This window comes from Lytechinus pictus, chromosome 5 (genome assembly GCF_037042905.1).
Source record: "Lytechinus pictus isolate F3 Inbred chromosome 5, Lp3.0, whole genome shotgun sequence".
Lineage (NCBI taxonomy): Eukaryota > Metazoa > Echinodermata > Echinoidea > Temnopleuroida > Toxopneustidae > Lytechinus > Lytechinus pictus.
The window spans coordinates 44,870,456-44,888,807 of record NC_087249.1 but is presented as its reverse complement, the minus strand read 5'-3'; the positions used below and the strand labels follow the sequence as shown (position 1 = coordinate 44,888,807).

The following is an 18,352-nucleotide window of genomic DNA, read 5'->3' as shown; positions in this document are numbered from 1 at the left end:
CTTGCAGCAGGCTGAACACGGCTGATGACGATTATGATTAAAAAGAAGGAACTAATCCGTCTCTTTAAATAATAATGATAATAATATGCAACATTCATATCGCGCTTCATACAAATGTTTCCAAGCGTGCATACTATTACCCCTGCTTTAGTAAGGCTATCCTGATTGGATGCTCGAGCATTCGAGGATTTTCTTCCTACAGGGTCCCCATTTACTACACCTGGGTGGAGAGCAGCAAATGTATATATATATATATATATATACATATACATATATATATATATATAGATGAACGCCTAGCAAAAGGATGCGACTGCTGCGGAGGGATTCGAACCCCAGACCTTGCGGTTCAAAGTTTGGAGACTTATCCACTGATCCACAACACCTCTACAGCCTCCAAATGGTCAGTGATCTCACCTTGTTATCAATGGGCTTGGTTTCCTTCATAACAGGGTAGAACCTAGGTGACATCTGAGCCTTGCCCCTTGGGGTACGTGGTGTCCTCATGGCCTCACGTAGGAGAGGGCCTTCTGGTACTGCAGTAGGTAATGACCTCGCTACTACTGATGACTCCACCTTCACTGAACGCACTAGTTTAAGGGGTGGGGGGTAGATGAAGTTCACTCATATCAATGCATACTCACTCAATACACATTGGTAAATACAAAAGGAAAAACATCCCGTAAAAAGAATTGCAGCATTTTGGGATATAAGAGTATTTGCATTATTATTCATTAAACCTGCAGTACTTGTATCCCCCTACTTCTAAAAGCATAAAATACTGAAGAAGAAAAGAGAACTGTTGGCATTGCTAGGCAACATTTGTTTGAAGTGTTGCAACCACTGACTTATCTTGTCATTGATAACTAAAAAAGTAAAGTCTGAAATATATCCGTCTTTGATTGGTTACAAGCATAAAAGGTAACTATTTTCTACATGGAGTGGATCGAGTCCTCCTAAAAGCAGCACTCGCGTAATACGGATCCGATCTGCATCCTCAGATTCATAAAAGTGATATTAGCAGATAATTTTTTCCCCCAGGCTACTTCTAAGGCTCACTAGCCCAATTATGCTACATTGCAATACAGTTACCATTGGAACATATGGGAAATTCAGGGGCTCTTAAGCCGGGAGCCCCTGTGTATTTTGATTTCCCTGGGTATAAGGTACGTGCTACAAGCCCATGGAGAAATTGAGGGGAACGAACACTCACCTGCACTCTTCTGGATTGCCACGCCTCCTTCTTCTCCTTCCATTGCAGTCACGTCGCCCTCTGGACTGCTCTCTGCTGGAGGAGCGGGGGGTACTACCTGCCTGGTGTGGGGTTTCTCAGGGGTCAAGCAGGAGAACTCTTCGTTGGTGATGGTCTGGATCTTGCTGAAAGGTGTGTGGGTTCCCGTCGATGCAGCCAGTAGTGCTATTTCACCCTGCAACAAGAGAATAACAAAGGAAAATATTCTTCTGTAGAATTCTACAAAATGTCAAGATATTTCCACTGAAAAGAAAATTGTTATATTAATCACACTATAGTGAGTTCCTGCCGGTGCGACCATTACCACCCAGCCAACGTACAAGAGAACAATGAATCATAACAGCAAAGAGAAATATCTTCTTATTGATTTCTACAAGTAACCATACTTCTATTCAAGAGAAATAAACTCTCCACCAAATTGAAGAGAGAAGTAAATACCTACATGTACCTGATGAAAGCAAAGAACTGATGTTTTAATAGATTTAGTCAGGGACTATCCATTCCTAGTAAACAGCGGGAGGGGAGTTCACCCTGACAATAAGTTGGTTCCATGAACTAGGTTCAATATACAGAGCGTATCAAAAAAAAAGTTTACACTTGGAAAAAATCCTGTAAAATTATACATTTGTAATATCCTGAAGATTTTTCCACATTTTTACATTGGTACAGATCCATTTAAGCAAATGACAATATAACTGTCGAAAAATATTTTCGCTTGAGTGAGCACCACTTACTATTGAAAAGTTTGTGAAAAATGATTTGCGCAGAACTTTGAAATAGTTATGTGAATAAAAGTAGACCTTAATCATGAAGAACACGTGGAATTTAGCTAGTATATTTGATTTGAAGATATCTTTTACCTTTTTTAACTTGTTTCCTTGCCCAAAACACTTCGAAGAGTGCATAGCGCCCCACACCGAGGCCATCGTGACGATATTTGCTTTACATTGAGCTGTGATTTACATGAAATGGCTTAGGCTTGATTTTCATTTTGTTAATCATTGTCAAGCTTGGAAAATGTGTGGAGAAACATGTATTTAATAAAAATAAAATGTAAACCCACTTTAAATGATAAAAACTTAGTGAAAAATGCTGGAGATGTCTGATATAAACTATTGTTCAGATTCAGTTATGTCCTCAGATCCAGCTGGCACAAAAAGGGTAAGTGTTGAAATTTCAATTTGGTTGACAAAATGGTTACAAAATGCTTGAATGTATCCGTTTTATTTCAATCAACTAAAAGTACAAGGGAAATGTATGAGAAATGTTACGTAGGGTAAGTTTGATTTCGCCCTTACCCTTGACACAGGGTAAAAACGAGCATTTCTGCGCAAACAGATTTCTGCGAGCTTTACAAACATTGACAGTGCTCACTCAAGTGTAACATTCTGTCAAAACTTTTACTTTCATTGGATAGATGAGACCCAAAACCAAAATTATATGTGAAAAAATTACCCACATGTTGTATACTTTTTAATTCCCATGGCTTTTTCAAAGTGTAAACTTTTTTTGATACACACTGTACCTTCAAAGTGATGATGACATTTCAAAAACTTAACCTTAGTTAAAGATTTCAATGTTGACGACGCTGCCGCCATCGGAAAAGCGACGCCAATAGTCTCGCTCTGCTCTGCAGGTGAGACAAAAATTATAACTCTTATTCTTTGATGTGTTTTCATCAGTCCTTCACTGGTAATTTCTTTCATTTTGTTATTTTTATCAAAAACAAATATCGTCAAGGTTAACTTCCCCTTTAACTCTACCAAGACACAACAGCTCATCATACCTTAGTGAGATCTTCATCCCATAGATCCATTTCATAATAGTAGAGTCCATCGTTGATGATCTTGGCTAGGTTAGCGGTCATCTTGGAGCGCGAGACGTGGTATCCTGTCCTGTCACCTCCGGGGTGCTTCTTCAGACAGGGCGGGGTCTGCGTCACGATGATGATCTTGTTGAGATCGTTGTCCGAGATCTCGTAATCCTCATCGTCGTCATCGGACCTGTTCATCAATAATAATGACGCAATTCAGGGAAAAAATCAATAAAATACTTTCCTGGGGCTACTTTTCGAGCTCATCCAGTCAAGGGTCCCATAAAAAAAAGGTTAGCGATTAATCATACGCTTGATTTTCACGAGTGATTGTACATTGTAGTCAATGCAATCAATCGTAGAAAAATGTTCTACGATCATTGCTAACCTTTGTGTTATAGGCCCCAGATTGGAAGTTGATGTATTGAAGCTCTCTTTCCCGAAGCAGACATAGAGGGCCTCCTAACCCAGTGCCAATCCCCTATCTCCCCTCCTGATGAGTGGACTGGCACTGGGTTAGTGATTGGGAGGTAGTCAGGCCCTCTCGTGTTAACTCTGGTAAAGAGAAGAGAGCTCCATTAATCAACGTCCAATCTGGGGCCCATCTTACCAAGAGTTGCGATTGATCTGGGCCCCGTCTTTCAAAGAGTTAATTGATCCAATCAATCGTAACTCTATGGAAATCCATCAGTGTCATAATTTTTTCTACAGAAAATGTGCAAAATGTCCTTTGTAAACAAAGGAGAACACACCAAATTTTCAAGAAATCAATGAATTTATTTATATACATTCATATCTAGAATTTGATTTGAAAACACATGCATTTTATATGTTAACTTTCCATAGTTGATTCAACCCCCCCCCCCCCCTTAACCCTAAACAGGCCGGGGGGGGGGTTGAATCAACCCCCCCCTCAACATTTTCTGCGATCATTCCGCCACGCGAAATTTTTTGACCGCGCCACTCGCAGAGTTTATACTTTTAAGTCTCGCGCATCTTTTGAGACCAAATTTAAGACACCCGGGTACGCGGTTCCAAAATTACGCAACATTTCGTAAGTGCATGTCAGACCAAAAATTGTTCCAAAACGTGATTTTGTGTACAAAGTCAATGCAAATTGAGTTTTCTCATCTTATTCATAGAGATATGATTATTTTTACTTTAAAAAGCTGAAATCAATTGATTTTAGCATAATTATGCTTCGAAAAGGTTGTGCAATAAATCTGGTGAAAAAAACACAGAAAAACAAAAGGTTGAAAAACAATGAAATACATAAGAAATTCATAAAACAATAAAATACATAAGAAATTGATTTCCAAACCAAAGTTTTTTTCAATTGCGATTGTTAAGAATGCTAAAAAGAATATTCTTACAAAAAATTAGCATTCTAGCTTTATTTAGTGAATTAGAGCAAAAAGTATGATTTATGCATAAATTAGCATAATTAATTCATATAAAATAAAATCTCATTATTTTGGAAAATTTTACCATACAGCCTTGTAGATTACATCGCATACTACCAGCATGCAAATTTTTGCAGCGCTTGCGCGATCGGCGGCCGAGATCTCAGGGGGGGGTTGAATCAACCCCCCCCGGCCACAGAACAGCCAAAAAAGCCCGGCCTAGTTAGGGTTAACATACACACATTCTTTTTTTTTTCTTCAAAATTCTGCTCACACGGTTTGCTATGTAACCATAACAATTTTGATTGATGGCCCTGAATCTAATTATTTCACCAAACCACATTATGTGGCCAGTTGGACTCTCACCACTCTGAGAAGGTATTTTTCCTGCCGGTGATCTCCGTAAGCTCTTCATCAAACTGAAAGTCCAGCTCCTCCTGAGCTCCTTCAAAATGATCCTGTGATTCCGTTTGAGGAGACGTCACCCTCTAAAAAAGACAAGGTTCAATGATTATCTCTTATACAGTAAATCAGTAGTCAAGTCAGTTTTTTTCATTCTTTGAGGACAAATTTGATGGATACACTATTATACAATAAAATGCAAAAGAATAAGTTAGGACATGACATCAGCTCATTCATTGCATCCATATTCATGAAGACATGCAAAGAACTGGTTTCTAGAAAGAATGCAAAACCTTTAAATGTCATAACTTTGTTATTCCTTGTCTGATTTTGATTCAATTTTCAGTGCTATGTTTGACTAATTTTACTTTAAATGTTTAGAGCAGATAATTGTTAGCCTGAGTACCCTTTTAAGCAAAAATGTTCAAAGAAATGAAACTTGATTTTATTGAATATGGAAATTCAGGCTAGATATGAACATCAAAAGGATATCATCATTTATAGGCTTCCAAATAAAAAAATTTAAATAGGATTTTTTTTTCGGGGGGGGGGGGGGCAATTCATAAGTAGAAAAAGAACACAAGAAATATCAAGAAAACATACAAAAGCATCTTAACAAGATGGTTTCATTCATATTCTTTCCTCCAAATTTGGAATGGTTTGGAGCAGTAGCATGACGAGCCAAAATATACCTAGGACTAGATTTGGGGTGGGGTGTAAAATTGAGATCAGACAGAAAACAAAGGAAATTCTATGCAAATAACAACATTGAAAAATATTTACAACACAATGACTTCATACAAAAAATATATCAAGAATTTGGAAGCACAGACCCCCCCTCCATTTCACCCTAAAATGCTTGGGAGGGCAGCTGCAGCAGCCCCGGCCCATTACCCCCCCCCCCCCCCCCCACCATCACCAGTGGTGCGGAATGAAGGGACAAAAGACCATACCTTATCCTTCGGAGTTGGCACTTTATGCCTCCTCTTGACCTCTGTCCAATTTCCTGGTTCTTTCTCCGGTAGGCTGGTGGACAGTCCCGGTGTCATGGGTACCCTCATACTGGACATTCCTTGACCGCTGGTCTCACCATCAGAGGCTCTGTCACTAGACTCCATGGTCTCCACAGGTGTGGGGGAGACTGGTGCAGATTCTATGGATTACAGAAGGATTTAGGTTTTGATCAGTGAAGGTATAAAATACTGTCATTTGAATTCTGTTGTTTATACGAGGGGGTTACAACTGAAATCGATATAACAAAGTTCCTCTTTATTTCAAAGTGCAATTTTGTCCAGGCTTCATTTTTAAAATAAAATATGACAGACACAGGTGGCATATGGAATCTCACAACTCATATACTTTAAAAGTATAAAATCAATAGCAACCAACTTTATCTGCACCTCATATTGTTTATACATTGTTCCGTTTCTTTTTTATTCTGAGATCGAGACATGTTTCAGACAAAACCAATTTAAACAGGTGTGTTGTAATTAATTGCACTATTCAACAAAAATGTTCATTCATGACATCCCATTTTGTTAGCATTTACTAAGAAATGGAGTGTCCGATACTCACCTGTATCTTGGTTATATGATGAGGTGTAAGGATAGGGTTTGCCAGGGATGAACTCTGGGCTGTCGTAGGAGAGCTCGTGTTTGGTGGGTGTTAGTGGATCGTTGATGACCCATTGCATGGGGGAGAGCCGGCAGCGGACCTTGGACTTGTCTGATGATAGCTCCACCTCGGTGCTGTCATTCAGGGCCTGTATAGGGACAATTAACATGAATATACAAATAGCGAATAGGCACGAGTGCGATGGTACAAGATTTCGCACACGGTAAAAGACGCTCTATTCAACAAGTAGCCGAGTTGAATAGAGTGCAGAGCTGCCAACATTGGGAAGATAGAATCCAGTAGATTTCGCGGAGGTATGATTTTGTGAGGGAACGGCGGAACGTTGTCCCACAGATGGGAGTTTTGGGTAGCAACACACATTAACAACATTCGATAGTAACTGACAGCTGTCTAACCATCAAAACTTTTTGCAGATAGATTAAATGCACATTAGAGAGATTTCATGAATTGTCATTGACTAAATATATACTTCAGGCAATACAGTAGATTTTTTTAATAATTCATAAAAGAATGCATTCAACATGAAAATACCTTTATTGTCCAGAGGGGGAAGGGGCTGCAGTAGTGGTAAATGGCCTTGCATGCCTGGCCCTGTAAAGACTTACATGTACGGTATATGTGGCCTGTTTAAAGTCTCTGAGGGATTCCTGTGAAAATTGTCACACAGTCCCATTCCGCTTGAAAATTATCTTTATACTTCGAAAAGTATTTTGTCTTCTTGGTCTTGGATGACTCCATCTCCATGGTCACTGACAATGCGATTGTAGTGTGGATTAATCGGGACGGGGCGTGCTTCGCACAGCTCAGCCAGCCAGCACCAGGCTAGCTCACTGACCCAAGTGAAAGTAGGCGAAAAAATCTCCACTTTGCTTCTGTTTTTCAGGATTGTCAATAAAATTATTCCTGAAAGTCAGGGTGTAATTATAAAAGTAATCCACTTGTAAATCCCATCGTTGATCCACAGTTTCAGCTCGAATAAGGCACACACAAGCTTACGAAAAATGCCTCGCAGTGCTCGTGGACTTCCCATCTCATAGGCCTGGCGCGGCGCGGCCAGCTGGAGACCACTCACCAGGCAGGGCCGCGCCGGGGCGCATCGGGGGGGGGGGGGCATGTGCATGGAGTGCCGCTGAAGTGTTTCCATCACACACATTGCAGAACCCGGAAATAAAATGGCTTGTTAGACTAATTCACCAGTCGTTCAGTAAAATTATCTTCATTTACATTGGAAATCAATGAACGATTATACAAAAACTGGTAAAAGTTACTGGGTAAAATGAAGGAGGTTCCACGTGGGTGTATTAGGGATTTGGACATGTTAGACTCGTAAAACAGTCGTTTGTATGAATTTTACAATTTAACAGCTAAAAATCCTGATTATCCAGGAGATTTTGGCATGGGGTCAGAACGGGAGATTGGTTCGCAATCCAGTATTCTCCCGCAGGATCCGGGAGACTTGAATGCTCTGTAGAGTGTCTCTTTCTTTAACTGAATGCGAAATGTCGCACCATTGCACAAATAAGAATATTCGCTTTTCATGTTGTACAATGCCTCAGAAGTTAACAAAAGTATGAAAATATGAATAATAAATTTTTTCCTAGGTTTATCTCTGAGAATTATTGAAAGCGAAACGTAAAATCCCTCACGTGCACATCTGATCTGCAGCAGCAATGCGCATTTAGCCAGTAAGCCCTACGCGTATTGCACCTGCACTTACTAAGCGCAAAGCATTGAATCCTAATTTTTATTGTGACGTCACCTTGTTCCTGACCGTGGTACGAGTGCAACGGTATGTTTGACATTCAGACAAGCTAAGTGGGCATTGTACAATCAGAGATGATGAAGGGGTTAGACATACCGTGGTGATGATGCCAACATCACTAGTCAGGGCCTTGACTCGATGGAAACTGGCGATAAGACTGACCGGTAGGTATCCCTCTGCATCCATCTGAAACAACACAAAAATACAGGGTTCGAATTAGGAATTCAAAGGGGCGCGGCCATTATTTAATAGGGCACTTGAAGGAAAGGGAAAGTAGTACTCGCTTTCGGGGCATCCAAGGACATTAAAAAGGGCATCAAGAGTAAAATGTACCTTTCAATGAGACACTTGCACTGGATTACTGCAGGGCACCAATACCACAGGCAAAAAGGGCACTTTTTTGCCCTCAAGTCTAAAAATATTTGGACGGGCATCGAGATCATTTTGATAATGTTCTCAGCGATCATTTAAAAAAATCAGGGACGATACATTCTGCCCTGATTTGACCAATAGGGAGCAAATAAAGAAAGTATTATTTCTTGAAAAACAGCAAAAAATGTCTGGGATTTACACAAACACCAAATAGCACACTGGGTTAATCAGCCAATCTCTGAAATTTTACAAATAAGAAATCAATAAGCAAAATAAATAAAAATAAAATAACTCTCAGTCCATATGTCACTTGCTTCCTTTGTCAAAGTAAGGCAACACTAGAATGTACCACTGTTAGTAATGGTTTACCACCAATGTTTCGATCAATTCAAATTTACAAGTTCCTATCTCATCAGAACAAAAGGGCAAGGCTTTCCTCAGAATAAAAACAAGTGGGAATTTTGATGGTATGCAGAAAACCACTGAATGAATAAATATAGAAGCAATCAAAAGAAATACATTTACAAGGTAGTTTTTCATGTAAGCAACATAAACAGCTATTAGGAATGTATTGAAAGTACATTACCTTCTTCCTCAAGAATATATCCTTCACCAGATTCTCTACGCTGAAGTAGTATTCACTGAAAATAAAACAGAAAGTAAAATCAAATGATTAATATATCCTTCACATATGCAAATGTATTACACATCAACATCTTCAGGAACATTAATATCTTTAATGTTTACTTTGATAATTATGATACTTTATAGCATATAATAGTGATTACCAAGATTCACTGGTGCACTTTCTATATTACCCGTTAGCTGCAGCTTATGTTTCAGACAAGCCAAATTCAAATGAAATAGCTAGGCAGTAGTACTGTGTCAATGACAATGGACTCAAAACCTCCCAAGGGCAAGTTTCATAAAGAGTTACAACTGTTGTAACTTTGCCATTATGGCAAATACCATGGCAACAGGGCTCAGCAGGCAATCAAAATCAAGGTTACCATGGTAGTTGTCATCATGCCAAAGTTTCATAAACAGTTACAACTCTTTATGAAACGGGCCCCAGAATTGAGGCCTTAGGTCAGAACAGGATCAATTCTGGCAAAGTTGAGAATTGCCAAACCTTACTAGGAATATAATGGTAGACGCTATTGCGATAGATCAATAGTCAATATCTCATCATTAAAAATAAAATGTCAGTCTGCAATGTTAGCATTTCCCCCGCTCATAAATGTAGTAAAAGAGACAGCAATAACAAAACTCACATTTGTTTCTTGACATAATCTTTAAGGGTGCCCTCATCCAGAGAGAAGGAGAGAGACGACGTTGAGGCAAGGCTTGGAGTATACACCGGGGTGGAGCCATCGTAGAACACAGGGTTGTTATACTGCGGAGTCACAAACTGAGGGGTATCAAAGTCTGCGTCCCCACCGGCGCTGGCCGATCTGGTGCCGGTGCTGACCCTGGAGGTGGTGGTGGTGGTAGTGGTGCTGCCGGTGGTGCCTCCAGTTGCAGTGGCGTCAGCGCTGCCCAGGTCATAGTACTGTGGCACAAATTCTTGGAATAATTCAGAATCTGGAGATGCTGTGATGAATGGGAAAGGAGAAAAGGATTGTTACAGAACAGTTAGGAATGATAGAATTTCATGTTTCATGAGGTAAATTGGAATTCACAAACTGAAGATAAATACCAGTTTTAAAAACAATCTAAAAATTAGTTTGAACAGAATCCAATAAAATTACCACACAAGTGTTTGTATGTATGAATAAATTATGTGCCAAGTGACTCTGGAAGAAATTGCGTAATTGTTGAGAAATGAGCAATGAATAAGCACAAATTCCATCAAATGTGGAGTATTTTCCCGAGCAATATTAATACACTGTCCCACATATGATTCCCTGTGTTAGTGATCGTCAGAATAATCGGTTTTCAGCTAATATCTTATGATTTCACAAAGACAAGATTATTTCAATGTACCAGATCTAGATCTATGATAATACTGTGGCATTTAACCTTGATTTTAAAGACAAAAATAATTGTTTGCTGCAACTACAGTCTTTTACCCTTAAATTCTGCCGATGTGATTGATGATACAAGAAAATTATCATTTTTGAGTAATTATTATCTTGTAATTATTATGCCCAAGTTTCATGGAACATTATCTAACAATTTCAAAATTCTTGTAAATTTTCAATCTGAGACCAAAATAAAGTCCAATTCCCTTTGACATTTTTTGTGATAAATCTGTCATGTGAAAAGCTCTCTCTTCAACAAGTCATGACTTTTTTCCCTTATCCCTATCTAGGCTGGGGTATTCTTGGAGTTCATATGGCCGGGGGGGGGGGGGGGCTCCCAGGCCCCCCTTGAGATCTCGGCCGTCGACCGCGCGATCGCGCCGAAATTTGGCAAGCAGGTTGTCTGGGATATAATCTACAAAATTGTATAGTAATTTATTTCATGCAAATTGTTATTAAGTAATTATGCTAATTTATGCGTAATTAGTATGCGAAATCATACTTCTTCCTCTAACTCCATAAATAAAGCTCCATATGTTCTAATTTTTGGTATAGAAACTCTTTGTGGTGTTCTTAGCAAGTTAACATGAAAAAAATTGTGATATCAGATCAATTTCTTATGTATTATATTGTTTTTTGCAATTTCTTATGTATTTCTTTGTTTTTTGGACCGTTTATTTTTCATTGTTTTTTCAATGAAATTCGTAGGGGACTCTTCTAAGATCATAAACAGCATAAAATACATAAATTTAGACCAGCAAAACTAAAAATAATGATACATTTATGATTTTAGGTTGAAAACACAATTTACATTTGACTTTGTACACGAAATCATGTTTTTGAGCAATTTTTGGTCTGACATGCACTTACATAACGTTGCGTAATTTCGGAATCGCGTACCCGGGTGACGCAAAATTGGTCTCAAAAGTTGAGCAAGACTTGAAAGTAAAAAGTCAGCGAGCAGCGCGGTCAAAAAATTTTGCACAGCGAAAATATCGCACGATTTGTTGAGGGGGGGGGCCTCGGAGGCCCCCCCCCCCCCGGCCTAGATAGGGTTAAGTCTCAGGCATCTTTCGATACCAAATTTGCGACACCCAGGAACGAGGTTCTGAAGTCTGGAACATTGCTTGCGATCAACGACCAAGATCTTTAGCCATGCCAAGTTTTTCCGGCCTCTACAATATCCCAGTCTAAATACAGTTAATAAATACCTGACCACTTGGCTTTTAACGCTCTGACATAAAAGATTCCAATAAAAACTACATTTGCTTCAGAGATTTTGATTATGAATCCCAGACACTAACTGCCAATAAAAACAATAAATTGGGGTATACAAGAACTACACCATGAATGAACTGAGCAGGGTGGGTGCACCTGTAATCTAAGCTATGTGCGGAAGTTACAAACCTATGCAGAGGTTCGAGCCCTGTTCACGTCTTTTGGATGGTGACGTAAAAGGTTGAGCCCAGACATAAATAGTCATATCAATTAATACACGACTGAAACACAAACGCTCACACTTACTTTGTTCGTTATTAGTTGTTCCTGGGACATCCATGCTGTTGCTCTGCCAGAAGTTACCGGAGTAGCTACCTCGTCCACCACCCCCTCTGCCTCTCCCACCCCTTCCTCTACCCCTGCCTCTACCTCGGTAGCTCCTCTGGCTCTGCCAGCTACGGCTGTCAATGCTTGATGCACTAGGGCTGCGACTCCTATCGTCCTTGGGTGGAGCAAAACCGGCAGCTATCAAGAGAGGGAAGAAGATGAAATAATTGAAAAAGTTGGATTTACGTGAGAAGCACAAAATAATTTTAATATTAAGGTATCCTCAGACCCTCAAGATTACCCTTCATCCTATACAGAGGATTGATGGACTAAAACTAAACAAAAGAAATAAACATAGTCCTGATTGATTATACTTAATTTCATTATAACTTCACAGGAATGATTATTTTACAAAGCCACCACTATAATTTTCCATTAATATCCAGAGCCTAACTCCCAATTCATGTCTGCAAACCGACATCCACTAACTATTAGAGAGTAATAAGATACTGCTTGCATTTTATATTATACAATTAAGAATTCAAAAATTCTGAAATTCCTTGGATTTTCTCCCGATTTTCATAAATATATTTTTCTGATTCCTTTGCTTTTATCATATTAACTTGACATCATGGTGGGCTGGGTAAAATAAAATGGTGTCTCCTTACCCTTTGTCAATGTTTCTCTGCTGGTCCTGCTATCCCCACGGGGACGTTCTGACCTCTTCGCTGGCTCAGATCCTCCACTGCGAGGCACATCACGCCAGTTCATCTCGCGGTCACAGTCTCGCACTGGCCTATCTCGCATCCTCCCTCCTCCCCCTGATGCGTTGCGACCCCTAACATGGTCCCGATCACGATCCCGACCTCCCTTACCTCGTGGCTCGGGTGGGTCTAGCTGAAGGGGGATCCACTTTTGCTTCTTGTCTGCTTTATAAAGAAAAACAATAGTTGCTGTGAGTATCCACAATCACATTACCAACAAGGGGCCCGTAACACAAAGCTTAGCAATGATCATACAACAATTTTCTATGATTTATTGCATTGACTACAATGTACAATCAATCGTAAAAATCAAGCGTACGATTAATCGCTAACCTTTGTGTTACGGGCCCCAGGACATGAAGGTGACAAGGCAGGCATTCCCCAAAAGGCACCAGTATGCTTTCAGCAGACCCCTACAATGCCCACAGCTGTAAATGGTGCATCGCTAGGCACCCACAATATACCCACCAGAGAAAGGACAAACTAGTGAGGATTTTCATAGAACATCCTGTACCCTCTTAGAGACAAAATGTACGATACGAGAATCTACGAGTAACATGTTTTTCATTCAACCATACTTTGGCTAGCCTGAGTAAAAAAAAAGTGGAAAGACAATAAAATATAAAGGAAAATTCTTGTCAAAACTCAGAAATTTCATATGCCTGAATAATAATAATATCAATTTTACATGTTAAAGGAGAAGTCCAACTGTCTTTCAAACAATTCCCTGATAGTACATGCTGTATGTCCGTCCATGTATTCTCATCCTACATTTGGAGTCATCATCAACTAACATTCACTTCAATCTATACCTTTACCACGATTTTTCTTGTTTCCTTTCTGTCCATCCCCCTTTCCATCCTCCGCCCTCTTATCCTTCTCTGCAGACAATGCCGTCGACTGCTGCACCTTGGCCCTCGGAGATGTGACATCCTTGGTGACCACAGGAGCAGGGACAGGAGCTGCAGGAGCAGCTGAAGCTGGAGCCAGTGAGGCCTGGTCGGTTGAGACGGGCTTGGGTGACCTTGGGGAGGTGGTAATATCAGGAACAGGAGGTGCTGCAGGGACAGTAGCTGAAGTGTTGGGCGTAGGGGCAGTCTCTACCTGCTCGCTCACCAACGGGGGCGTTGTGGACGCGACAGGAGGGGTCTTTGAACCAGCAGAGTTGGTCTCCTTCTTGCGTCTGGGTGATTGGGGATCCTGTAGGTATCAAGAAAAGATTTCAAAATTTCATCACAAAATAATTCACTTGGTGTGTAATAAGACAAAAGTGTTTAATATGCCGCCCCCCCTCCCCAATAATGAAAATGAAATGAAAAATAAATAATGAATAATTTTTTTCAATAATAAAAAGATTTTATTTTATTTGTTGTTAAAACATGATAAAGGTCTCATACATGTATCTTCATTCAAAGTTCAATGCCTGAACTGATTATTTTTGGAAATAAGATATCTCGTTCTTAATAGTTGTATGAAAGGGGAGAAATGATTATTAGCTTCCAAATCAACAGTATCCACACGACGGACTAATCTTAAATGCCCCAAACTCAAAAGATGATTTAAAAAACAAAAACAAATGCTGAAATATACTACAGATTTAATATTCATGTAGTGCCATAAACATATAAATGCGACTTTGAAGTTCTCATTACCCTGTTACTCTTATCTTTCTTTTCTTCAAGTAGTTTGCAAATTCCAAATTCTTACAAATAAATTCTTCCATGTCAGTCCTTCCAAAGCACTAACACAGTTACTTCTACAGTACAATGTCATGACAAGAACAATCATTAACCTTGATTAACAACTCTCCATCAGTGAAAGCAGTCTGAAGGTTTTTGCTGGTACCCAACACCCCTAAATCATCTGCCGCTGTCTGAGCATAACTGGTGTTGCTAAAAGTAATTTGCATTCGGTTTCATTTCTAAAATGAACAACTTCCTCATCCGCTTTGTGATAGGAAGATCGATTTGAAAATTTGAAACAGGACGGATTCATTAGGTTTTTTTTTTTACTAGTAACCATCCAGGATTTTTTGTGCAAAGACTGGTGGACGGCTAAAATAAAGAAATACATATGGGCAATTCCATAGGTTGGTGGACATGAGCTCAATGTGTCTTTGTACATATAGCCCATCTGAACCGTAACGTGAGTAACCACTTTATCTGCACCCCTAGTAAAAACCATGTGTTCTTTATTTTTTGAATTATACACAAATTTGTCTCCCTAATATACTTCTTTGAAATGGATATAATCAACTTTCATAAAAGCCTTGCACGAGGACACTTTTCACTTATGTCCACTTTTCATTCTATGCATGTCCAAATCATGTAACATGAGTAACCGACACATTTCAAAGATTTGCCAGGAGCATAATGAGATTTCCCAAGTTTTGTTTTTATACAAAGGATAGTCAGACTGCGTACTATGTTGTGATAAAGAGATGTTTAGTTCCTATCAATAATAATGGAGTTACAGCTCCAAGTATGAGTCAAGGTGTCTCCAAATGTAACGTAACCGTGGAATAGCCCATAAACCTTTCAGTGCCACCAAAGACTATGAATAAGAATATAAACTACTGCACTTTAAGGATTGATCTAGATAAAACTTTCAATACTATATTTGATGAACCAAGTAGAGCTATGAAAATATCAGTACCAAGCAGGATTTCTCAAATTTTCCTACCTGAATTCATCTGTCCGTAATGGCCATGTTGTTTTGTTTGTTTGCATCTCTTAGTTACTCCACTGCAGTACTGCAGCAGACTACTAAACTAAAGGTCACAAACAAAACAAAATGGCTGCGTCCATGCACAGGGATCATAAAATTACATGCTGATAAATTCAAGCTGGAAAATTGAGAGAACCTGCTCAGTACAATCATTTTCATAGTTCTATTGGTTGATTGAAGGTTTGGAAACATACTATCGCGTGAAAGTTTTGAAATATGGATCGAGATAAGGAAAATCGGTCTTATAAGTGGTTGATATTCTCAGTCTTTGGTGACAAGGAATTTTTAATGTTTTTCCTAATTTTAGCACTCCAATGGTCGGGTGACCAGCAGCATCCGTCGGTCACCGGCGGACCGCATGCTTTGTCAAGAAAGAAGGAAATACTGCTAAAATTCTTGGAAGTTTACAACCAAACCCAAATACTTTCAAGGAAATTATGGACAATAGACAGATATTTCATCCATCCTAGTATATAAAATTTGAATTTTTAACAAGTTTAGGAGTACAGCATTTCTTTTATTATTATTTCTTTTAATCCTTCCAACATTCAACCAGATTCTCCCTTTCTACAAAAGTGGTTTAATGCTAATAAAAACCCCATAATGCTTCAGACCTATTTGAAATTAATCTGTATTGACAAAATACAAACAAAATAATATCAGTAAACTCACCGATCCGTCCTTGTTACCAGCACCTAAAGATGGCCAACTGTTCAAGTCATTGAAATCACTTGCCTGCAACCAAAAACAAATGAAACATTTACAACAAATGCAGGCACATAAAATATTATATAAACGTCAGAAATAGAATTGGAAATTCAATTAACAACTACTTCTCAATCAACATTAGCCATTAGGTAAAGGGTCTTTATTGCAAAAAAAATTGTCTTAATTTAATCATATTGCATATTTCTTAGACAGTTTGATGGCTAGAGTACGAGTCTTCATTAAATTACACACTTTTACAATGGCACTATGAATAAATTACTCAAGCTAACAAACAAGCGCATCTCCACCTGGATAACTGAGGAAAATTAAAATAGCTCGCTATTTTGGAGTGAGAAAATAAGCATTTAAGTTGACGAAGGGTTTCAAGATTAAAGGTAAAAGATAGTAGTTGCAGCAAACAATTATTTCATGAGAGTCTTTAAAATCAAGGTTAATTGTCACCATATTATCATATATCTAGATCTGGTACATTAATGTAAACTTATCTTTGTGATATCATAAAATCATAGCTCAAAATCAATAATTCTGATGATCACTAACACAGAAAAGCATATATATGGGACAGTGTATTCATATTGCTTGGAAAAATGCTTGACATTTCTTCGAATTTTTTGCTTATTTTGCTCATTTCTCAGCAATCATGCATTTTCATCCAGAAACCATTTTGCACATATTTTTCATTAATATACATACAAACACTTGGGTGGTAATTTCATTGGATTCTGTTCGAACTCACTCTGAGATTGTTACCACAACTGGTATTTATCTTTAAACAAATGAATTACCATCCTAATTGTGTCTCCTTTACAAATAATATTGAGATTGTTCTGATTTGAGTAATTTGCTGGATCAGAAATAAAAGTATAATTTGACAACTTGGGCTATGTAAATGTAACTGATCAACTTTTTTTTAAAGAACACTGTGCTTGATACTTCAAGGGCCTTTTCACACGTGAATCTTGAATCATCATTGTAATGATTGCTATTGTTATCGTGACTGTGATTCTAATCATGTTCTAGTTTGCTTTCACACTTGCTCAATATTCTTCATTAGCCTTATTTTTCACTGGAATCATCATTCAAATTACGATTTTTTTAATCGCGTGAAAGGGCGGCTAGCATACAATCACTGTTTTTTCTCTCTATTATGAATGGAGACATGGTTGCACCTGCCCAATCATAAATCAAACCTTGAACAGGAACTTTTTCATGCCATAAATACCCGAGAGGTATCTTGTGCATTCAAATGTATTAAAACCAGATCAAGCTCTTGTCGTTCTAGGCATTCAACATGCTATTCACACTTCCTGATGGTATACAAGATCTCATACTTGTCATCCTGCAACCTTGGGAGGAAAAAAAATCCCAGAAAAGATCTTAACAATAAATTTGTGAGGGTTTTCTTTTCCAGGAGTTTTATGTGTACTTTCCTTTCTCACTTGCAAGATAAAGGGGGGGGGGTTCCAATCGGGCAAGGGTAAATACACCACCTAAGAAATGGACTTACCACAGTGTTTTTGCCCTTGGAAGCAGCCTTCACAACCGATGGAGCAGAAACTGAAGCATTCACTGGTGCAGAAGAAACCACAGGAGCTGGCTTTTCCTTTGGTTCTGTTAAGATAAAACAAAACTTTTATATTTTTGGACCAAAGACAGACTGAAAAGTAAAATCATGTCAACAAAACTTTTTATTCTTGGACCAAAGACAGATTGAAAAGTAAAATCATGTCAAAATAGCAACCAAAAAATAGTTTGATACAAGCCTTTTTACCACGTGCAAGTATTTCAAGAAATGGTGTGGAGAGATCCCTTGCTGAAGGAAATTAATGCCATCGATGGGATTCAAACCCAAAACCTTCTGATTGAAAAGCAAGTCAGAACGGCTAGACCATGACGCTTCTTCAGTATATTAACTTTTAATCAT

At 38.8% G+C, this 18,352-nt stretch overlaps 1 protein-coding gene across 3 annotated transcripts in view; it reads right to left on the bottom strand.

The window, feature by feature from the left end:
- LOC129261490 (la-related protein 1-like) overlaps positions 1-18,036 on the bottom strand; it is a 28,157-nt gene extending 10,121 nt beyond the window's left edge. The window contains exons 1-14 of one of the 3 annotated variants that reach the window (XM_064099077.1): positions 17,936-18,036; positions 16,372-16,434; positions 13,785-14,172; positions 12,877-13,134; positions 12,188-12,406; positions 9,914-10,232; positions 9,226-9,280; positions 8,364-8,453; positions 6,446-6,632; positions 5,824-6,023; positions 4,835-4,956; positions 3,039-3,255; positions 1,214-1,427; positions 418-590 (exon numbers count right to left, since the gene is read on the bottom strand). In XM_064099077.1, the coding sequence (XP_063955147.1) occupies positions 418-590; positions 1,214-1,427; positions 3,039-3,255; positions 4,835-4,956; positions 5,824-6,023; positions 6,446-6,632; positions 8,364-8,453; positions 9,226-9,280; positions 9,914-10,232; positions 12,188-12,406; positions 12,877-13,015 (1,935 nt within the window). In that variant the 5' untranslated portion in view covers positions 13,016-13,134; positions 13,785-14,172; positions 16,372-16,434; positions 17,936-18,036. Of the gene's footprint in view, positions 1-417; positions 591-1,213; positions 1,428-3,038; positions 3,256-4,834; positions 4,957-5,823; positions 6,024-6,445; positions 6,633-8,363; positions 8,454-9,225; positions 9,281-9,913; positions 10,233-12,187; positions 12,407-12,876; positions 13,138-13,784; positions 14,173-16,371; positions 16,435-17,935 lie in introns of all 3 variants that reach the window. The other 2 variants (XM_064099078.1, XM_064099079.1) reach the window with 2 other exon arrangements.
- Between the last annotated feature and the right edge of the window lie 316 nt (positions 18,037-18,352).